We start from the raw sequence: 24,232 nt of genomic DNA on the forward strand, positions 1-24,232 counted from the left end.
TTACGATTACAGATCTGCATGCTCCCATTGCCCTGGAGCATCTCTGCTGTCCCTGAACAACAGCATTTGGTCAGTAGCACCAGCCACAGTTAAACAACAGGAGCTGCTGTCTCTATGCTCATGCTTCATCCTGCAACAGTCAGGATGTAAAGCGCAAGTCCTCCGGGACTTAGCTTATTGCCTCATAAAGCAGGATGGCAGGATTATTAATGTGGSAGAACTGCAAGATTTTCCAAGCAATTTATGACTTGCCATGGCAGTTCATTAGCTCCCAGTCCAATGACCACTTTCTACCAAGCATCAATCAAGCAGGAGACACAAACACATCTAAACACACAATGGATATTCACATCAAAAATGCATTTCAGATCACACTTCCTCCATTTTGTCCATCCTACATCTAACAAAGGCACTAAGAAATCACCCTTTTCCAGGACTGATAGCCAATCCACTGAAACATGCCTAGACAAAAGAAATTCACATTTCCCCATCATTTTTTTCCTCATCAGGCCATTTCCGACCAATGCATGTTTTTAAAGAACAGCAGGTACTTAGCAGAAGGGCTACATTTACAGTCTCTATTGACTGCACAGGGAGGCAGGGTCTGAGAGTTTGGGACAGCAGGCACTCTGAATTGCTCCTCTCTCTTGGCTTTCACTGCTATGAATATGGTTTCTCTTTGTACACAGGCATGTAAATAATCCCCCATCCCCAGTCAAGGAAGTATTTAAGAAAATGTTTAACTTCCATGGTATTTATACATTGGATTTAAAATTAAGCACACACTTAACCACTTCCTTGAATACAAGTGGCATTATGTGTGTGCAAAAAAATTAGCACACATTTACATACCTTGCTGAGTTAGGAGTTCAGTGTAGGCCAAAAACTAAGTCAAACATACTGGAGAGGAAAGAGACCTGGAGAATTAAAAGGAGTCTTCAAAGGTAACAAGAGGGTAATTAAGAGAAACAAAAAGGTCAGGAGTACTGGAAGTTTTATCAGTAAGTACAAAAACACAGCCATAATGACACTAGCAAGCTACCAGCATATACTGCAAATGCAATGTTTTATACTGAAGAAAGAGAGAAAGAGAAAGAGAGAAAGAGAAAAACTTCTACTAAGTCTTTGTTGCACTTTTTGTCTCATTTGCATTATTACTCTTATTTGTTGCCACCCTCTAATAGTCTCAAGGTATTTTAAAGAAAAAGCAGGGGTAAATTTTTTGCATTTCCCTCTAGTTCAGCTGCTATGCTCAGAAGGCAACCCCACCATGTGTTTTCTGCTTTCCCAGAATTAATTTGCCCTTGCGCTCTTTTCCTTAAACAAAAGTAATTAATGTATTTATTAATCCAGTAATGGGACCCACATACTGGAAAACCCCACCTTCCCCACCGCCCCATTAACAAAACTTGGCCTTGGATCAAACTTTAGTATTTCAGCTCCTGCCAATGTTCAGGTTTGGAATGTTTTTATGTTGGAGGATTTTCATCTGCTCCCTTGGCTGGGCTAATGGAATCCTAATGTACACGAGAGATCGCTATCTCATCGGGCTGCCAGTTACTTGCTTGTTTCAATCATCTTGTACATACATGCTAACTTGTAGTATTTCCATCGCAGCTAARTGATGCCAATAGGCATTTAATGCGAAATGGAAAGGGATATAATACCATACGGAGAACTGATTCTGCTATGTTGACTTGAGAACAATATACAAGCACTCCCACCRGCTGGAATAATTAGAGCAAATTACTCAAGAAAAGGGGGAAAAACTACAGCTGGACAGAGAGTTAGATGATACCTCTACTTAAAACCAGATTCATCAACAAATTATGTATGTCTGGGAGGAATTCTTATATCCAGTATAACATGGAGGCTCGAAGAATGAACCTCCAAGAAATTAGGCCATAGCTTAAAGAAACCAAAGCTGCTGCCTTATCCATTTGCTTCTTGGAGAATATGGACAGGATCAGTTACTATTGAGAAGTCAGAGAGCAGTCTGTAAGTGCTGACACGAGAGACTTTTGCAGACCTTCTCCTACCAGGATTCGGAGATAAGTCATCTCACTTGCCATTCATGAGCCATTGCTTCAAACAGCCAACAGCAGCATTAATGTCTGTCACAACGTTTGCCTCAGCAAAAGAAATGTGATTTCTGCTAACAACATATGAGTTTTGAATTAACATCACGTTCTGTCACCTCATAAATTAATCCCTCAACAGATTTTTTTTCAAGAATTGCTATCAGCAGGAGACATATATTTGTCTTTCCAACCCTCCCCATGCTTTAGCACCAAGAGTAGAGCTCAGCTGCTCCGTCCCCGTAATTACTGAAGTTTCTCATACAGGAAATGTCTGCATAAAGGTCCTCCTACCCACACTGCAACATCCATCAATATGCTTGCTCCCACCACCAAAGTTAAGGTCAGACTAAGAGATGACTAATGGCATTGGTAGTGGACTTTGGGACCAGGACCATAATGCTAGAATGAGACTGCATAAGTCTTTGAGATATCTTCCTGGAAATACATCATGCAGCTCTGGTTTAGTAACAAAGAAGCATCTGTTTTCCCCACAAGTAAGATGAGTGACATGGTCCAAGCTGCAGAACCATGCAGGGACATTTCTGCCATGGCCTGGCAGCCTTGGAGCGATGGAGAAGAACAAACCACCTGTGGATCTCTGAGTGAGGAATCACCCATCTGAGGCAGTCACGAGAAAGGCTGAAGTGATGCTCAGACTTGAAACTCCCCTGTTGGGTACACCCATCACATTCCCCAATCCACCGTTCTCCAGCAAAGCTGCTCCTGCGCTCCATGTATCAAGCGTTTCCAACTACAAGAAGTGGGGAATGGKGATATAAACCTAGATACAATCACAGGAAAAAAAAGTCCAAACCAAAAGGTACATGAGTCACTTTTACCAGTCAAAGCCCATCCCCTTTCATTCCCACGGGCTTTGAGAAAGTAGGACAATACYATACCAGGAGCTGCATGCATGCAGCTTTACGGAAACCAGAAAAAAAGAGTTATCTGACAGGAGTTTTTCCACACTATGATYGCTTTCTAAACCATGACAACATCATGGTAGCTTGGTTTTGCAATTTGTTTTAAAAGAATGCCAGAATTTCCTTCTGTCTCGCACAAGCACATAAGACTGAATTCGATTCTTGTTTATTTGGATTTTACATTTTGAAGGATTTTGCTTTTTGAGGGGAGAAATATGTGGCTGATGATCACAAAATCCATCTCAGAGATATGTCTGAGATCATGATTTTGAAATGGAGCCATGGGCACTTTCGAAGTCCAAGGTAGATTTCACCCACTAAAAAAGCAAAAAACCCAAACATGTGCTCTCAAGCATGATTCATTTCCTGATGTAGTTTCCTATCTGACTAGGAAAGTTAAGACCAGACTAACAGATCACTAATGCATTTTGTAGTGGACTTTGGGACCAGGACCACAACACCAGAATGAGACTGCATAGGCCTTTGAGATATCCTCTTGGAAATACATCATAGTGCTCTGTTTGGTTTGTCCTTGGACTTTTGAGCTATGGAGCTCATTGCCTTGGATTTCATCACATTCCCATGAGAATAAGCTTTTTTCCAGTCTTTATGAGAAAACTGATCTAACAACATGACATTCCTGGGTAGAAAATTCACAAGGCTTTGCACTAAGCCTTGCTACTTCTTGCTGCATTATTTCAAACAAACAAAAAAAGCCAAGAAAAAAAACTTCAACCTTCCTGCCACTCCCACCAAAGGAAACAACAGCCAGGCAAGGGCTCATAGCCTCATGCTCCTGGATATCTCTCTCTCTCTGCTCCTCAAGGTGCTGCACATCAGCTATGCTATAATAACTATAGAAACTGCTACAGTAACTCCATCTCAAACACCATCTCTCAGATTCAGGATGCTGCAGTTAGAGTCTGACCCACAGATCTGATGCTGTCTGAGCATACAGCCAGCACCTCTTCTGCTACAGGCTCAGCAGATTCAGAACAGTACCAGAATCTCCTCTTCCAGGCAAACATAGAAAGAAATGGGTAGTGTTTTAATGGGTCAGGATCCTCACAACAGCTTTATAAGCAAATCCCTCAAGCAAATATTTTCAAATATATCAACTTCTGAAGCTACAAATGAGTGAATTTTCATCGCTAGAGGAATCACAGAAGCACAGAATGGTTGAGGCYGGAAGGGACCTCTGGAGATCACCTAGTTCAACCCCCCTGCTCAAACAGGGTCACCTAGAGCACGTTGCCCAGACAGCTTTTGAATATCTCCAAAGRTGGAGACAATATCTCCAAGGATGGAGGAAGAGAGATCTGATGTTGTTTTGATACCACAGAACTCAGAAAGGAACGTTTTTTTCTTTGTTGCAAAATAGGATGACTAGTCAGGAAGGAGTACAATGTCTGCTTGACATTATGACCTATGCTCCCAACTGAGGACATGTTTTTTCAAAATAACAGTATTTTGGTAAGAAAATATTTCAATGTTCACCTGAAGACTTTGGGGATRATTTTCTACTAATGCCCTGGATGAGTATGGATTGGTGTGTGTCTTATTTACCTGTACAAATGAAAGACAAACAGAACAAAGCAAAAAGGAGCCTACTGATAACCAAAACTTTGTTGCAGGCAAATGAAACAGCAGGACACTAACATTCAGGTTGTAAGCATCCAAAATGGCTTCAGCTGCCAGTTTTTGCTGCTTTGCAGAGGCAGTGTTGGATAGGTTAACAAAACATCATTTCTATATTTTCTGATTTTTCTATCAAGCCAATGAGTAGAAAGAGAGTCATAATTAAACCATTCAAGTGATCCACAGAGCTTTCCCACGTGACCAAATAGGGATCACAATGAACTGCATAGACTTCTGGAAGCTCAACAACTTTTTTTTGCACAATTACAACCCTTGCCTTTCTTCACAGGCTGCTGTTCATCAAACACATACCCCAGTGACAGTTAAAGTAAGAGAATTTTGTGGCTCACCGCATGTGTAGATGACATTAAGATGCTTTCGGATACCAGGGTAACAAGGATCTCCAAATTCATAGGTGCTGGCATATATGCTGCAACTTCTTTTTCCATGACAGCGCTTGATCATGAGTTGGAGAGCAGTAGTCGACTGACACTCTAAAAGGGAAAAAGGATACCTATTTCTGAATATTTGTCCATCCGCATTAGACAGCTAGACTCATGCAGAGCAGAGACATGAGAGCAGATATGTGTGAGCTTTCCATGAATATTTCAAGATCTTTGTGCATACATGGGAAGGTGTATCTGACTCTCAAACCCTTCTAATCAATTGTAAATTGTAAAAGAAAATTACAGAAAAGAATAGCAAAGAATTAGAAGTTCTTCCTCAGCAACAGAAAGAAGGCTGCAAATAAAAGATGGTTTGTTGTCAAAAGGAAAAGCCTATCCACAATAATAATAATTTCTTCTTACCTGGTGTTTGTTCTATGAAGATCTCAAAGGAATCTAAGAGAGGTATCAGTATCCTCATTTTAACAGATAAAGAAACAGAGTCATAGAAAGAGAAGAGACTAACAACAGCAGATCAGTACAGGGCATGGAAAAAGACTCAGACCTCAGGAGTCTCCTTCCAATGTATTCATCCAGAAAAGCCACAAGTCCCCCCATAAACTAAGAGACTGTCATAGGAACAGAAAGTACATGAATACTACAGTTACAGTATTCACTTACAATATTCAAACCCTGCAGATTTATTCAGCTGTCTGATAATGCAATCTATCACAGTAACATGCAACGTTATTAGCAAATTCCCACTTCCTGGGTAGAAGGGAGATGAACATTGTGATCTTGTTTGGGGAAGGGTAAAACTCTAATTTGATTTGAGCGTGTTGGGGGGGGGTTTTTTTTTCCAGGTTTTGCCTGTTTCATTTTGAGAGGAAGAGATAGGGACAGTCTGGGTATGTTTTAGGCTTTTTTAGCCTTTTTTATGTTCAAAAAAGTTGTGCCATGTCTATAGTGACCATCTCTAGCCCCATTCTGCAGACAGAGATGATCAGCATCTCTGTCTGTCCTTAGAGGACGTTCTTTTTCTAAGTATAATGAAGTCTAGGAGGTCAAATAACTATAATGTTACCAACTACTATCTGAGCAGAAATATTCTGTTAACTGTGTTTATCCCATGCAACTAGAAATGTCTAGCATATCAGGACTTTAGAATATGCAAAGCTGCAAAGGTAAATATTTTCCCAAGTATTATTTTATATCAGATTGTTTGCTACTGTTTTCTCAGTTAAGGTGAAAATGATTTGTACAGGCAGCTCTTGAACTTTGAGGTGCTAGACTGATGGTTTGCATTCACTGTCCGACCAGGGCCAAGCACAGGAAGTTGACAAGAATTGTCTTCAACATCAAGCAGTTGCTAAAAGCAGCAGGAAAGCTACAGAGAAAGGAATAGAAACCCCTCTTGGTCAGTAACCAGGAGGCAGGGAAAGGGAAAACGAACCCTAAAAGGTATTGAATGCTAGAACCAGCACAACAAAAGCCATGACAGACACAGGAAAGCCGCAGAAAACCAAGCCCAGAGGGCAACATGTCTTTATTCTCCAATCAAAGGCAGCATTTTATTTCACATGCTGCGAACGACAAAAGAACAGGGCCCCATGTGAGCATTTTCATACTGAACCACCCAAACTTCCTTAGGGGATTTTTGATCCAGCGAGTGTCAGGGGTTCCAATGGAAACATCTGGCATGCAGCAATCCTGCTTTATTGTCTTTTTGTCAAATGTCCAGTTAAAGAAACTCATCAAATCTAAGCACTGCATAGGATTTCATGGCGGGAGCCTATTCTTTTTATTTGTTATTGTTCTCACGCAAAGCAGACTGCATTCCAAGACTGTCTGCACTGGGGCCTCACCCCCCGGCACAGGAGCGCACTACCTCCGTGGGAGGGTGCAGAATTATCCATGCAGCTCCCATTACTGGTCCTGGGAGAGGCATGGCAAGGTTTTTGTGTACATCGTCAGAGACGCTCGCCCTTTGGGATACTCCTCCTTTAAGAATAAGTGGTAACTAAGCCTAGACTCTGCCCTCCACCTGAATGAACTGGGTTGACTCTTCAGCTGCGAGACGTGTAGATTCAGCACATAGAAAATGCTTCTAGCTGTTTTCTCTGTGGTATATCCTCACACTAATATCACCAGCATTTCTAGCCATCACCAGTCACATCTTGGTATTGAAGACTTCTGTCCTCCTGTGCAGTTCTGAGCAGGCTAAGATGTCCATCCACATTGACTTCAATGGCTATCCCTGTACTAGGAGACCAAACTGAGCTTGAACCCTGACACACCATTATCCACCTTGTATAAGCGTTACCATTTTCCTTAGTTTGATTTTGTCCAGGCCAGCTAGCATTACTCCAGACAGTGCACAGGAACAATATAATAGGGYTTCTCCCAATTATCAGATTGCAGGAGGCATCCCTGGATCTTTTGGGTGGAAGAAGGGTTGGGGGGACAGGTGGTAGACAGTTTAGCTGTATACACATGAGGCCAGTCAGACTTAGGGCTGGGCAACAGTCTCTGGCTCATCGTATTCAATAGTACAGACTAGCTAATGTGTACAGAGTAGGTGAGCACAATCCAGAAGCTACCTTTATCAGGTAGTAGTTACATTTCATTTTCCCCGGGAGTCCATGTTACCTACTGAAAACATGCCTTACTGCCTGCAGAAGGTCATGGGACAGTGCTCTGGCCCCTTCCTCAGCCCCAGGTACCAGTGCAAATGTAGCCTGAGTTGTAACTTCCAAGCAGACAGCTTTTTCCAGGGAGCTCCACCTGCCAGAGCAAGTCTTGTCACTGCAATTCCTATTTGTATCCTTAACAGCGCCCAGGCCCAGCCTATGCTGTTTGGCTATGTACACACTGGTAAATGAAACAGTGCCCTGGACCATTCCCTGGCCCTGAGGCCAACTGCTGTGGAACAACAGTGCTATTGAGCACTCTTACTCTTCAAAACAGAGTGGTCATACCAGCACCACCTAGTTGGAATGGTTCCAGTCCTATAACCAACCCCAAACCGTCTCCTGGATTGCCTGGAGATTGGAGATTGCCTCCTGGACTGGAGAGTGTTAGTTGGCCCAAGGCAACTAACCATGCCATGGACCATGCTACAATTTAACAGTATAGATGATCTATTTCCAGYATCTATGCCCAGGCCCTGGCACAGCTAGTTTACCAGCATACATGTGGCCTTAGATACRCAGCTTCTCATGGCACAGACTACACCTCCATATTCACTTATCAAATATCAATGGTGAAATGCTCAATGCTCCAATTGCAGGCCACTCCAGGCCAAACTGCACTAGCCCAAACGAGCCAAGTGCAGAACAGACTCTATACGCTTCAATTACAGATGAGGATGAAATCCCCTAACACAGGAAATAAGGAACAGAGATTTAAAAAAAAACACAAAAACTCTTTCACAAGGACTGGTTGCAAACCTTAACACTGAAAATGCATCCAGGACAAGAGCCACCTGTTGGGACTGTAGCACATAAACCACAGAATAACTTAGCTGAAAGCAATATCTGGAGGTTATGCAGTCCAACCTCCTGCTAAAAGCAGGGCCAACTTTGAAGTTACATCAGGTTGCTCAGGAATTTGTCCAGGCAAGTTTTGAAAACCTCCACAGATGAATATTCCACAGCCTCCCTGGGCACCTGTTCCAGGGCTAAACCACTCTCCAGGTGAAGAATTTTTTTCCTTGTATCTAATCAGATTTCCATTGCTGCAACTTGTGTTCATTGCTTCCTGGCTTTTTGCTGTGCATTTCCAAGAAGAATCGTATGTATATCCACCTTTTAAGCAGCAGAAGACAGCAATAAGAGCCCCCCCAAGCATCCTCTTCTTCAGGCTGAACAAACGCAGCTCCCTCAGCCTCTCCCCATATGTCCCCTGACCAGCTCTGGTGGCCCTTCGCTGGAATTGCTCCAGTTCATCAACATCTCTCTTGTCCTGGGGAGCCCCAAGCTGGACGTTCCACTACTTCAGATATAGTTACATAAGCACCAGATAGTGAATAAAACCTTCCCTTGGTCTGCTTGTTATGTTCTTACTCATACAGTTCAGTATCTGCTTAGCCTTCATTGCCACAGGACCCTATTGATGACTCACCTTCAACTTGTCCCCCAGGACCCCTTGGTCTTTTTTCTGCAAAGCTGCTTTTTAGCCAGCTGGCCACCAGTCTGTGCTGTTGCAGGGGGTTATCCAGGTGCAAGACTTTGCACTTGTCTTTTTGAACTTCATAAAGTTTCATAAGGTTTCTCCAGCTCGTTGAGGTCCCTCTGAATGGCAGCCCTACCTGCCAGTGTAACAACTGCCCTGTCCAACTTGGTATCACCCCCAAACTTGGTAAGGAAGCATTTCATCCCATCATCCAGTTGTTAATGAAGATAGTAAGCATTACTGATTGCTGAGGAATGTCACTTGTAACTGGCTGCCAGTTTGACTTCAGCATACCACTGTGGAGGTTTTTGTAGTATTCCATTTCCTTAGCTCTTGTGGCAATCAACCATAATTTGGGCAGGCCTTCACTGTTGCCACTTACCTGCAAAAACTAATAAGCCCTAAAATAGCGTGAATGCAAGAGTGKCAGAAAGTCATCTCACAAACCCAGATTACAAGACCTAGCTAAAGCCTACTGACAACACCACACTCCCACATGGTAAATCCAAACGCTGTTCTCATTTCTCCCCTGGTAAGGCCTGAGCCATTCTCTTCAATKGGGTCATATTCTTCCAGATTTATGCAAACAGCCCTAAAAAAAAGAAATGGAGTCTGTGGCACAAAATTTGACAAAATGCTCACTTGAAAGACTTTGTTCACAAAAGGGAATTTTCCCTTATTTTCCATCCATGCAAGATCTAAGCAGAAATGGTTTTTGCATTTCCAGAACTAACAGGGCAAGCAGCCAGCAGTACTCTCAGGGAGGATATTGAAATTAGCTTGGTCTCTCCTTTTTTTTTCTTTTTTTTTTTTGACCTGTCAACATGTCAGCCCTCCACATAACACATTGAACTGAAAAATGTAAGAGAGACATCGTAACCTTCAGATGGGTCCATCTCTCTCATACACTTCAAAGGATTTGTGATAAGGAGGTCATTCAGCTGGATGTCAAAATGTCACATTCAAGCATCTTTATTCCCTTGTTAACTAGCACTGAAGATATCAATAATACATCTGAGAGATGGCTGAGTGACAGATGAGGCTACAGCACCTTCATAAATCACAGAGTCACCATCATGGCAATCAGAGCTTCAGAAGTGACAATACRGTCTTTTCCTTTATCCCATGTCCCAGGAGCATAAAAACACTCAACATCACTCATGTTGGCTGTTATGAAGTGCATGCAGATAATTTAACTTCCAAAGGTAAACACATTCTCAGGGATCTGTGCTGGAATGAGATCTTCAAGCACATTAGCACCTCTTCAGGAGACAATTCCARGTCAGAAAACTCCACCTGCCAGGCGCCCATTCCCAGAGCTCAGAAAGCCAAGACAATGGAGGCTCTCATATCCATAAGCTATGCACTCAGCCTCCCAAAAAGATGCAAGGGAACCAAGCCTAGCAATGTGACAGGGCAGTGTTGAGCTGTGGTCCCCTGCAGATGGCTAATTTCATATTTTCCAGGTCTTCACAAGTGGAAGACTGGATGTGTCACCCTCATTGGATCCAGATGGCATGCTTATTTGGGGGAACATCTCCTTTCCTTTGCTGCTTTTTTGCTTTCTTGCTTGCTAAGTGCAAATCGTGCATGTTATATTAAATACCATACTGACACCAGTGACAAACAAGTGATCAAGTGTCAGAGATATGGGGAAGAAGGACACTCACAAATGCCAACACCTAAATCTGCTACCACTGAGGTAACTACTGACAAGCATAGTCAAGCCCATGCCAAAAGCCTTTTAAAGCATACAAAGATCAAATCCCATAGCAGAGTATTAAAAAAATTTTAAGACTTCACAGATGATAGAGAACCCACTTACATAGGTTGGATCAGATTTACCCTCTACTTTCATTAGTACTGAATTGCTTCAGTACACTGCCGAAGAGTCAATGTGAAGTCTGGCTATGATGAAACTTCCACATGTGAAAGTATTTAAAGACATCAGCTGTGCTTTTGGAATATGGCATTTTAAAYTAAAGTCTGGATGTGGGGGAACAGTGGTATCAGCTTGTCTTATCCTATTTACACCTGTCCCCACTTTCTAAAAGTTGCACATCCTTCCAGTCTTGCTACTGCTGCAAGGTCTGTTTGAATTCCCTGTTGTGGGATCACTCCACAAACACTCACTGCTGGGCAKTTTCATTCCAGCTTTTACTCTAAGCCCTCAGTGGGTAATTCATCCTACCAGTTGCATTCAGTATTCCAGGACTCTTAGCCTGATATTCCTCCCTGATYTACTATCTTCATCAGCCTAAGGGGAAGGATTTTACCAGCTGCAGTCTGCAGAGAGCACTGGCCTTAATCCTGGAATCGGTCTCAGTGATGTAATGTCCATATCATCAAGCTCACCACAATGAATGGGTTTTAGTCAGTTTAAAGCAGCTTCCCAGCATGAGTATTTCTTTATTACTCTTCCCGGTGAAAAAAACAAATTGGAGCCAATGCCTATTAATCACATCCGTTACTCTGGTTACTCACTATTACTTGTTTTTCTCCAACAAGGGTGACACATCCAAATCTCAAAGCCAAGCCATACATTGCTGCTTTTGATTGCAGAAACTATCTGGGATCAAAAGAATGTTTCCAAACTGTTTAAATTTTTCATTCCAGTAACTCTTAGATGCTCTGCTGGAGATCACGGCCTCCTCCAAGGCAGCAGTAGTCACAAGTGGATCCACAAACAGATTTAGACACCTGGTTTTGAGATAGGTGACTAATCCCACAGTTAAGTTGGGCATATGCCAGATGCCCGAAAAACATCTGTGCATTTGTTAGGCTCATGATCAGAGTCACTTACTACGTATGTGTTAAGCCTGCAAAGACAGGTTCCTGTATTGCTGAGGCAGGCTTTCCAGAGCAAGCAAGACCATGTATACCTGAGTTCTACATGTTAACATTAGCATGTCATAAGGCAGGCACACAGGGTTTTCCACAGGCAGTGCGTGTGACTAGAAAGGCAGCAGGACATGGAGTATACCTCAGCACTGACCATTCTGTCAGCCTAAAGAGAAAGCCATTTCTCCCCCTTCTTTGCAGACCTCAGGATCATAGGAGTGTTGGTTGGAAGGGACCTCTGGCTAATATGCGGTCCGAACTTCATCTCAGAGGAGTCTATCCGACACTAGATCAGCTCAGCTGTAATACTGTCTAGTTGAGTCTTGAAAGCCATTCTGTGTAACTAGTCCCTGTACTGAACTACCCTCCTAGGAAGTTTTTCCTAATATCCTGTCTGAATCTCCCATGCCACAACTTCAGGTTGTTGCCCTTGTTTTACCATCTGACACTACAGAGCATCACGAACTCCGTTGTCTTTGTAGTTAGTATTCAAGCAGCTGTATGAGATCTCCCCAGCCTCCTCTGTGTCAGACCAAACAAATCCAGCTCCTCACCTTCTTGTAGGTCTCGTACTCCACGCTGACATACCACAGGCTCTGCTCTACTCTCTCCAGTTTCTCAATATCCTTCTTGTACTGGGGGACTGAAACAGCTAGCAACATACCAGTCATTATTTCCAAGTCCATTACTGCCCCTGCCCTGGGAAATTCGCTTCTAAAAGTCTCACCCACAGGAACAGGAGGTCCAGGTGCAGGACTGGCCCAAAAGCACAGAAGGTGCAGCTGACTATCAGCAGGACCATGGCCCCATCTATGTCTTTACCCACTGACTCACTCGGGGAAGATCACTGTGTGTGCTGCCCACTGAGGTCACAGTGAGAGAACAACCATTAACAGTGAAAAGTACTTCATCTTTCTAGTGTTAATCTCCAGCACTTATCTACAGACCATCCATTTTTTCCAATTCCTTTTTATTCTGTTAATCGCCCGTTAAATTTAGTCCTGTGTGCTCTTGGGGGTTCTGGGCAGGACATTCTCTCTCTTAATGTTCACAGCAATAATTATTCTTTCATCTGAGCATCAGATCTATCTAGTTTCCATTACTAATCTTGACAGACCCTATTGTAAATTAGTCCTGAATGTCCTTAGTTGACATAGGAATCGTATTCTCCTGAAAAAAAAGAAAAAATAGAGCCTGAGAAGAAACCTCCACCCATTTGTCAGAGGAAGCACTCTGAGCCTGTATATTTAGCATACAAAGTGGTGCACTCCTTCTGCTTATTCAATGAACAAAGCTTTATTGTTCCTTTCCTTGAAAACCATATGCCAAAAAGTATGAGATCTTGCAGTATCAGAAGGACCAAATGATTGGCTGTAATAAAAGGTTTCAGAAAGAGAATCACTGCCTAAAACACTATTTCCAATGGTATATGTGAGGTATGTGATTAGGAAGTGGAACATGACTGGTGGTGTCTGATCAAAAGATGAAATCTGTGGCACACTTTTGGCTCAGAGTAAAGGCATCAGGAACAGCCCCACATCCAGAATTAAAAGAGGCAGCAGAGTCCTAGCTTTCCTCGCTATCTTTCAAGGATCAAGTAATAAGAATGAGCTAAGATAAATATTCCCTTGATGGAATAAGATAAATATTCCAAACAAGTGACATCTCTAGGAGGGAACACCATCCCAAGCAGAGGACACGATTTACCTCCAAAGCATGCAGCAGGATCTTTTGCTAAAGAATAAAGCAGGACAAGTTATGTTCTGAGAGCTACAAAGCAGGGAGGACAGAATGAAACACAGAAGATGCGGAGGTCAAACAACTAACAGAAGAAAAATTTAGTTCCTGCAAAGGAACCTGACAGAGGTCTGAATCAGCACTGTGGTTATCTGCTCATTTGCCAAAAGAGAAAACAATCTTCAATGCAAGGGAAAGAAGGATATAAGTAGGAGGAAAGTAATCCAGTCTTGCCAGTGAGATAAATGTCCTTCACGTTTTACCTAGGAGTGACTCAAAACTGTCTCATTGTGCAACAGGCTCTCTATCATAAACAGGAGTGAAGGACGTTTCCCTTCTGCTCTTGGACAGTTTCTCATGTATGTTAATGATGCTCCATTAGCTGGGGCTGATACAAAGTTCAGGTCCTTCATAAAGCAACAGACTTCAGAAAACCTACAAAGTAAATCTGTTACCTTTCCAAACACAAAAAGACCATCTTCAAGTAGAGAAATAAGAGACTAATTTGAAAAAAGAGATGGTTAAAAGCATTTCTGAGCTGTAAGTAGGGGCTCAGGAGAGTTTTTGCATATTAAGGCACTGGGCTGTGCAAAAGGGCTTGCAGGCAGCATTGGAGGAGGAGTATTAATGGGGCTTTGGCCCACACATTAGCTCTGGTCTCCCAAGTCCCTGCTTCCCAGCTGTAGCACAAGCAGCTCGTGCTACCTGATGCCGTGCAGGACAGCACCAGAAGGATGCGGCAGAGAGATGCTACAGCACAGAGTAACAGTTAGGAAAGTGAGAGACCGTGTGCATGCACGTGAGGAGTCCTGTCTCTGCATTGCCACTCTGCACTGTCCCCTGGGCAGATGGCAGGGGACACAGGATGCCTGGGTTTCATGGTCCATAATGAGGACAAGGAAGCCTGCCTCCCTCAGCACTGCATCAGACCCTGCCTATYGTTTCCTCTTCTGTAAGCTTTCATGTTGGAAGGACTTTCTGTCTGGTTTATGCTTCTGCAGTGTCTGGTACTTCCGTATCATGTTGAGTCAGGTTTCTGATATAAATTCGTATCATCATTACTACAAAGAGCAGGAGGGAACTTGGTGCAGCTGAATTTAACATCTGTATCTTGTACAATGCCACTGGAAAAGGCTGGCTAAAAAAACCTACATCCAAGTGTTAAGGAGGGTGTGCTAAGAAGGCCAATTTTACATTAAAAAGTACATTTAATGAAAGACAGAAAAATTACTCACCAAACACTTCATAAAACTTTGGAAACTTTAGCAGTGGGCCAGAAAAGAGAAAATGGTCTTAAAAGAAACTTTAATTACATCTAGAGACTGCGATTGAAGGATCAATTGCAGGCTTAATTGCAGATGCTATAGTTACATTTAGAAACACTTGGTTTATTAATGTGACCTCAAATCATCTTATCACTGTTGCATCTGGAACCAGAATTCATATAAAATATATGAGGCTCCAGTTTTGCAGAGACTGACTCAGAGTGTGTAAAATTGAGCAAATGAACGCCACTTTGCAGGTTTGGGGGGGCTAAAGTGAGAATCTGAGGACAGCTTCAAACTTGGCTCCAAGAAGTCTCAGGGAACAAAGAAGTTTTGGTTTGGCAGCGACAGTAAAAATTTTATTATTTAATTTGCAGCAGAAAACGGTTGATTATAGGCCATAAGGCATTCAAGATAAAAAGCAAAGAAGCTAACAGCTTTTGCTTCAGCCAAGGAAAGATATGGATGCTGCTGTTCAATGCATCTACTGCTGTATAAAGCCCCTGAGTTCATCTGTCCTTCCAATTCATTACAGCCTAACAAAAGCATTTTCCAGATTATGGGTACATTTCAACACGTGCCCACATCCAGGCTGAAGGAAGGTCTAAACTTCCCGAACACGTGGGACTGGCCCACTTCTTTAAGAGACTAACCAGCTGACACAACCTGCAAGTCACTTCTTGCCCTTGGTTCCTAAAATAAAACACTGCGTGCTTGCAGCCTCACAGGTTTCACATTACCTTCATTTCTCAGGCTCAGCATTCACCATCATGGTAATTTTGTCTTATTCTTGATTGACATCTGAATTATTTTAAGAGGAACTTTATCAGCTCTGAACAAGTTACACTGGTTTTCATCCAGAGTAACTCCACGGAAATCAGTTGAGATGCTACGAATTTACATCTCTAAAGTTCTGCCCACTTATTTTTGGGAGTATATTCTGCATTTCCTTTAACTAATAGCAGGGCAATAGGMGTCTTTTGTAAGATCACTTAAGTTTATCCTATTGAAGGCAATACAAACACCCACTTTATTTCCTCAAATAGCAATCATATATCATCACAGAGCCTGCTAGTGCTATTTAAATTACTGCTATCAGAATTTTTATTTAGAACCATTTCAGGGGGGTTACTGTAAACTTTCTTTTTTTTTAACCWAGTTAAACCTTGGCTTTGAAAAAGATCTTGTCCAGAAACAAAATTGAATGGATTTTCTTCATTAAAAAAAGCCAATTGTGTGCACATGAAACCCTACAATTTTATATAAACCATTTTTATGACTCTTTGGAATCCAACAATAGTTTGAGTTTTTTCAGAAACAGAGCTGTAAAGTGATTTTAATTACCTCCTGGTGTTTTGAAACAAAAAGTGAAACAGGCAAACTATCTAAAACTGAAAAACAACTTTCTGAAAGCAGGCTTCGTCCCACTTTAACTTAGAGTTCTAAATGGGAATTTCATTTCAATTTAGATTTAATAAGGTATTATACGTGAATTAAACAGCAACTGATATTTATTTAGCCTTCAAACCTGGATAGTTGTGGGTTTTATTACATATACACAGCTCAGCCTCTACAAACATGTTCTTAATCATCRGTATTACACAAAGCAAAGTAGTTTCTCCACTGAATGTAAATCAAACCTAGACAGAGGGCATCCACCTACAGGAAAGCGYGCTCTGGAAGCCCGACGGGCACATTAAAGAAGAAAGTTGCAATCTGACTCCCTTCCCAGTGCGCTGCTCATCCCACAGACCAAGCATCATAGCCATCAGCAGCAACATGGTGACATCAGGCTGTAGTAAAAGAGCGTTTCCAGAGACAAGCACTTGGACCCACTAAAGGACGGCCGTGTTATATGTCATTATTTGCTCACACAGATGTCAGCRGATCCCCCCTTCTCCTCCTGCCACCCCCAGCCCCAGCTGCCTCCCCGTCAGTGCCAGAGGCTAGTACCCGTCGTTGTGCCAGCTCCACCATTTGGAGGTCTTCCGGGCTCCACACAGCACCAGCAAAAGGGGCTGGCTTTTTTCTTTTTAATCTTTTTCTGTTTAGGCTACGGTTCCACGCTACAAATCCTTCCACTGCAAAACAGGCTTAAGAGATTCCTATTGCCGCTCCTGCCAGCGGGAGTTATCTCCACCCTCAACACCCCAGTTCRCCACCTCGTCTGTCATCCTGATTCAGCTGCTTCTGACTCTATGCTCTTACCAGAAATCTGACATGCTTTAAATAAAAAAAAATATACCTTCCCCCTAAAAACGCCTTTTTTTTTCTTTTTAGCATTTCACAGACCAAGTTTAGAGCACAGACACAAACTTGTACTAACAGAAATATAGAGTGGAAAATTTTTGTGGGTGGAGAAGAGGAAGGGAGATAAGAATGAATGGATGAGGGGCAGTAATCTCTTAAAACCAGTTTTCTTTTGGCAGGAACAGTAATATGTATCCATGGCCTAAAATGATATTTTTTATTGCATGTATTTCATACTTATTCACAAACTAGATCTGGTCACAAGTAAAGAGACTACAAGAGTCTATTATTTATACAATGTAATAGATATTTATGTGATAGACTGTGAAGGCTCTGGTTCAAGTCACATAGACATCTGCATTAAGAGGAGGAAATCAATACAAACTGGGCTGAATGACTTTCTGGCCCTGCCTTAAAATGACAAATGCCAGGGAATCAGCATGTAAAGCACAGGCAACCTTTGCTGAACTTAATTCTCTGCTCTTACATTACCAGATCCAAGGAGCTAGACAGAACCACTGACCATCTGAGTTGCCTCAAGGCTCTGTAAACACATCCATTTTCTCTTTGCAGAGACACAGGAGAGAACTTGCATGTTAGGTGACAAGGACATTTCGCTTCTCCGCAGACTACTCAGCTCAGCCCACACACCATGATCTGAACCTCAGTTTTGGAGCTAGAGTTCCCACGATCTTGTGCTGACTCTGAAACCAAGCCCAGAACCCTTTGACCCAGACAAGAAGTGAAATTGCTTTGGGCTCTTTGTATACTTGATGGAGAGAGACAAGGTCCTTGAGAAGGAGACCCAGATCCAGATGTTAGAGGTGAGCTGCACRTGTCCATCTCATTCCCTTTGGGCAGGGATAGCTGCTGTACAAATGTACATGTGAACATGTCAGGTGCACTGAATGTGATCAAGGATATTGCTCTACTAAACGATAAAAAGATAATTGTTTTACATCCAAGTTCCTCCTCCTCAGTCCCCTAATTAGATCATTACCTTGCATTTGGATACAAGTAAAAAAAGGTCATTTTTAAATTGGCTTCTCTCGGTATAAACAAGTCACTCAAAGAGATGCAGACAGAGGCAGCTGTGAACAGCACAATAAAGAGGCAAAGGACTCACTGGGCTGAGGGATATTAATGGTTTGTTGCTTGCAAATAACTCCTTCCCCAGAGACCTCCCTATGCTCTGTGTATTGTCTCTGCCCATGCTGGCAGCAAAGTGGAAGCTTTATTAAGAGAGTTACAAATAAGGTCAAATTCCTATAGGAGCTTTTCAGAGTTCCCAAGGCATTCAAGGAGGGTCCAGCTGTTTGCAGGGGTTTCCCATTACGGTCAGAGACACAAGTTTCAGCATGTTCCTGGTTAGAAGGGAATCCTGGCAGATTTTTTCTTTTAACATAACAGGGAGAAGATGCAGTTATTCCCAACAACTTTCCCTTCTCAGAAGCTAAGCACATTAATATAGACATTAGAGAGAAAGCACGCATTTGGCATGGCATGGTGTATGAAGTCTTACTTAGGGATCCTACATTACTCACAAGCTTATGCAGGTGTTAAAGGGCTGCAAATGTTACAATACACAAACAATGCAGATTAAATGATTTGTCCACTTACTTTGTGGCAGAGTTGGAAATGAATACAATGTTCTACTAGGCCATCCCTCCTCCCCTTCTTAGACCTCAGTTCTTTAAAAGTCTCACATGGTAGAAGCTGTAGGTTTCTAAATGCAACGTAAATGTGCATTTTGTTCAAAAAAAGAATGGAAGAAAATTTTCTGAACTGTTTTTCATTTTGAGAGGAAGAACAGATACCCTTCCCCACCTTTGGGGTAACCATGAGGAGTTCTTCACTCAACAGTAACTCATGCTGACCAAATAAAAATAATCACTGCAAACTTGTCCAGGACCTACTTCCCACAAAAAGGTCCTCTGCCGAGGCTCAGACTTGATACAAATCATAAGTCCCCTGAAATTCAAACAGAATAAATCCTCCAGTGCAGAAAGGAGTTGGATTCTGCCTTACAGGAACTGGATGCTGCCTTGGAGTCTGAGTCATACAGCTACATTTGTTAGATCAGCTCGTTGCTAATGTTTGGAATCAAAGGCTGTCACAGGATGGACCTCCCCGTATTGCAGGGCTGTGGAAACCTGCAGAGAAACGTCCTCTAACTAGAGAAAGCTTTGATTTTCAAGCCATGATGTTTTCACCTACTCCTGAAGGAACACAGTTGCCTCCTGGGCTAGGCAGGCCCACAGCAGGAATACGTTTCTGAAGCAGGCTCGGGGAACTCTGCACACCACTCCCACGATTACTGGTGGCAACATGGAGYACAACCTCCCCACTTCAGCACTGTAAAAGTATGCACTTTTGCTGATTTGGGTTGCAGATGGATTCTGTACTGGTTTCTCTTATTCAGAGCCAACACAGGAGTGATAACCACAGCTACCAACTCACCTCCTGTAATTGCATCATAAGATCACTGTCCCATCCGGTCATCTCATGCAAAACAGATGTCCAACAACTCAATGTTTTTAGCCTCAGTCCACAGCCTAAAACCCTACAGAGCATTTCAGTGTAAAGCTGCCTAGTAATTCCCACTGTCAGCTTGGCGTTATAGCATTCTGTATTGAACCTGCTCTTGTAACTAGTTTCCATTTAAGAGCTGACATTGAAGGAAGGCCCTTTCTCCTTCCAGCAGCAGACTGCATGCCACACTGTAGGATCAGACATCTTATTTCCTTGGGCAAACATCATAATTTATAGACATCACAAGGCCAGTTTGAAACACCYAGGCATCCAAGCACTTTAGACTGCATGGCACATGCAGCCTTGCTATCATACCTCACAGTTTGTTCTCTTAGCTACAGTTTTGCTCTTGCAGCTCCACTGCCTCCCAATCCTTTTTCTAGTGACACATAATCCTGCTCTCAGCTGGCATAAGTTTCAGGACTTTGCACCTGGGCAAGTAAGAGTAAAATTTTACCCTTTCTGGCTTTCATTCCAAACGAAGAGTTCTGCTTCATGTGACCACTCAAAAAGCAGATCCCAACACCAGTMCTTCATCACCTGTAAATGCCTATTCCTGCACTCTCACCAAGGACAAAGGAGCTCTCTGCTTGAGCATATGCTGGAAGTCCATCAAGTTTCACTGACTCAGCAAGTCACCACCCTGCAGCTGCATCACCATAGTCACTAGCGTCCACACTCTCAGCCCATTGCAAATGTCACCTAAAAGAAGCCTAAGCCAACTTGCCAAACATAGCTGTTTCAGCGTCTGTTCTCCAGCAGCTGGCGACAACAGAAGCACATCCAGGGACAGATAAGTCACCTCAGAAGACAGGAGGTAACTTTTTAAGTGACCATGACTCTCCTGCCATACATCTGAACCATGAGACTGGGTAGGAGACTGAACTACTCGGCTGTGCTGCAAGCGCTCAGATTCTTGCAGCAACACAACTCAGGCACTCACCATGCTGCACAAATAACTTGGCTGGCCTGATTCCACCTGTGGTTTCCTACTGACATCCATCATGTGCATATCATATTCCCAAGCAGTCACTTCACATGTCTCCATCAGAATAGCATTTAATTCCTTAAGGGTATTGGATCAGCAGCTGTGAAGACAAACATCTCCAGATACAGCTGAAYAGATACCAGCTCAGGCTTCGCTGTACAGCCCCTCTGAAGTCCTTCCCCCTCTAGAAGGGATTCCTTTTGGGAAACTGGTCAATCTCCTCTCACCGCTGTAGAGACTCATGATGAGGAATGCTGACCACAGGATTTTGCGCTGTGGATATTCGCTCTCTGTGACACAGCTCAAAATACTCAAACTCATTTCATGTTGGCTCAAGAACAGAGAGTTCTAGTGAATGTTTTTAAATTTATGGATCTTTAACACATGAACAAATGAGACTGTGATAGCCTGGGAGAAAATAAGCTACTTGAAGGTATTGTAAACCGACCATAACATGATGCAACTTAACAACTTGCTTTGAGAATTTTCACCCATTGCTTTAACTTTTATTAAAATTTAAATACAATCTCTTGCTTGACTTTGCCACAAGTGGTCCATGACACCTGCTGATAATACACTCATCCATAGCATAGGTAGGGGTGAAACAGCAGGAGGAAAGAAAATTGGTCAAGAAATTCAAGGAGTAGTCTCAAATATTTAGTCTGATGAATCTGCCAAAAGTCTGTGGCTCATTAACTTGGCTAGGGTGTGTAGGGGAACCTCTGGAGTTCAGAGCTCATGATGGAGCTCACTACTGGGTGACAAGGTGCCACACATCAGCTGCATCACAGTAGCAGGTTGCATGTGCCAGTTCTGCTTTCCCTAGCCATGATTTGTGCCAGCATTACCATGATGACAGTAAATGAAATCACCCTGCCCAGATCAGTGTGCTCTGTCAAGACATTCCCCTGCTTACCAATCATGGGCATCCCTAGGCTTTGGTATGGGCACTCCAGGCTGCCTCCTTGTGTCCTTCCAAAGATAGCAGAGTAAATGGCTATCACCATGCTCTTCTTACACCTTAGCCTCAGCTTGTCATCTTCACAGGCTACTTTACTCTTGTACTCATCTGGAAGGAAACAAACACTTAATTATTCAGCTGATCCAGAGGCAGGCGCCCAACGTGAAAGGAGCCTTATCACCACCCCATGGTGTGAGCTTGTCAGAGGCAGCAGTAATTCTTGGCATACGCCCAGATGTGCACATCAGCTGCCAGCAGAATCCCAGCCTTACAACTGCATTTGCTAGAATAGCAGTGATCATTTGCATTACACACTACCTTTAAGGCATTATCAGCACATTTAATGATTTTTTTTAATCAAGCACATGTGAGATCCAGTAAACAGCCAATAATTATATTTTGCATACAAGTAAGCGAAGCACGGCAACTGAGTGATTTCCCCATAGTTATATTAGAAGTCTGTGGCAGATGAAGGTAAAGGCCCAGCTTTAGGCATGTTCCCCACACAGAGATCAGCCCTTCATGTGCCAAGCATTCATCCTACTTCACAGCAGTTGAAATGTGAACATAATTATGCTCAACAGCTTTTTTCAAAAGGAGAGCTCCCTTGGCAGATCCAATAGGAGCCGTACTAATTTTGTTAATGGTGGGAATTGCTTGAGCCTGTTGCAAATATAGATGTGCAAAACTGCTCTTAAGTGCAATGGACAGTCCAAGAACACAAAATATACTCCTGCTTTCGCAAGGCTGATGCAAACAGAACAGTCTCTCGGTTTACATCTGTCAAAGAGACTAGGCAATTATTTTACAAGCAATCACATGCCATTCCTTCTTTTTGCTATTATTGTTTGTATTATGGGAACCCCTAGAGGTCCCAGCTTAGAACAGGCCCTTCCCATGTATGTCTACCAACACACTACAGAAGATAAACTCCATTTGGAAGAGCTGAATCTAAATAGTTGGACATCTAGATGTGTGCATGAAAGAGACCAAGAAAACTGAAATGTCTTGTCTACAATCACCCCAGCCAACACAGCACAGAGCCAGAAATATAACTTCAACCTCCCTAGTCTCTGCAGAGCAACATTCCTTTGGATCATGTTATTTACTACTAGAGATGTAGCTACAACAAGCCAAAGATTGCTCTCTAGCCTCAAGGCCAACTGGCATATCTCGGCTCGCATTCACACAGCTAAATCCTCCTCTTCCTCCCCACCGCAAGGTGCTGCATCTAAACCACTTAACGGGAGTGATCCCCAACCCAAGGTAACCTCGCAAGCATATAGTCAGTCATCATCCAAAATGCTGCTATTTGTCCCAGGTCAAAACTGCCACAGGCCACGCTAATGACAAAACCGTGCAGATAATCATCAGCCAGTGCTTGGGGCTGCCCCTGGCCCTGTATAGCTTCCTAGCACAGACATGACATTTGTCTCTCCATGTCACTGTGTGCTCTATGTCTGCTATCACCAATACATAAAATCTGAGGACTTCTGCAAAGTCCATATGTATCAAACTACTCAGTATCAGTGAACACTAGCTAATAAGTATTTCATATTTAATACTTAAATCTTTACATCACGGCAGCTAGCACATAATGTGACATTTTTGATTGTACTGCAACTACAGGCTCAAGAATCATTTCTTCCTGGCTGGGAATTTTCCACCAAAGTAGAATCATAGAAGAGTTTAGGTGTGAAGACTCCTCAGGAGGTTATCTGGTTCAACCGCTGCTCAAAGCAGGGCTAATTTCTACATTAGATGAGATTTTTCAGGAGAAACTATGTGAAGAAACCAAGCATTACTTCTGAGGAAATCCAAGACAGGAATGTGCTGATTTAAAAGAAATGTCTTAGAGCAAATGACTTCTCAATCTCAACTTGAAAATTAATACTCAAAACTAAAAATATAGCCACCTCAAAACCTCACCTCTGGAGATCAGAAGAGTCACCTGGAATGTGGAAACCCTGGTCCAAACCCTCACAGTCCTTGTAAGAATCTTAACCCTAAGCACTGTTTATTCTGGTATGTAATCTTCCTTCTTCCTCTTTAGCCTTTTTCAAAAATCTTTAGGTCCCAGTTTTTATCCCACTGCAGGAACACTTTCACACCCCAAAACATTTATGGAACAGGTAAAAACTTTTTCATTCATTCCCAATAGATGAAGACAGAATTAAGACCTAATTCATTCATGGGAGAAGCTGTTTGAAGATCACACATCCCTGGGGAATATCTATAGTAATAAACCCATGACCATCTGAGCATGTAAAACAGTGACAAGAAGCAGGAATAAAGTTCTTTTTAACGCTAAAGTATGTAGGGAGAGAGGAACCTCGTAGAGCTGTAAAGAATCAATCAGCCACTCTAAGGATTAATTTTATGTGTAGGTGTTTCAGTCACAATCACCATGAAGGTATCTGAATAATACACTGCATATACTAAGCGTTGTATCTTCAT

General features: G+C 42.6%; 1 protein-coding gene across 2 annotated transcripts in view; it reads right to left on the reverse strand.

Annotated features, from left to right (window-relative positions):
• Window positions 1-24,232, reverse strand: part of EVA1A (eva-1 homolog A, regulator of programmed cell death) — a 218,851-nt gene that overhangs the window by 103,325 nt on the left and 91,294 nt on the right. For both annotated transcript variants that reach the window (XM_026068134.1, XM_026068135.1), the window contains 2 exons: window positions 21,731-21,883; window positions 4,993-5,136 (listed from right to left, as the gene is read on the reverse strand). In XM_026068134.1, the coding sequence (XP_025923919.1) occupies window positions 4,993-5,136; window positions 21,731-21,883 (297 nt within the window). The remainder of the gene's footprint in view (window positions 1-4,992; window positions 5,137-21,730; window positions 21,884-24,232) is intronic.

Source organism: Apteryx rowi, unplaced genomic scaffold (genome assembly GCF_003343035.1).
Source record: "Apteryx rowi isolate R43461 unplaced genomic scaffold, aptRow1 scaffold_269, whole genome shotgun sequence".
Lineage (NCBI taxonomy): Eukaryota > Metazoa > Chordata > Aves > Apterygiformes > Apterygidae > Apteryx > Apteryx rowi.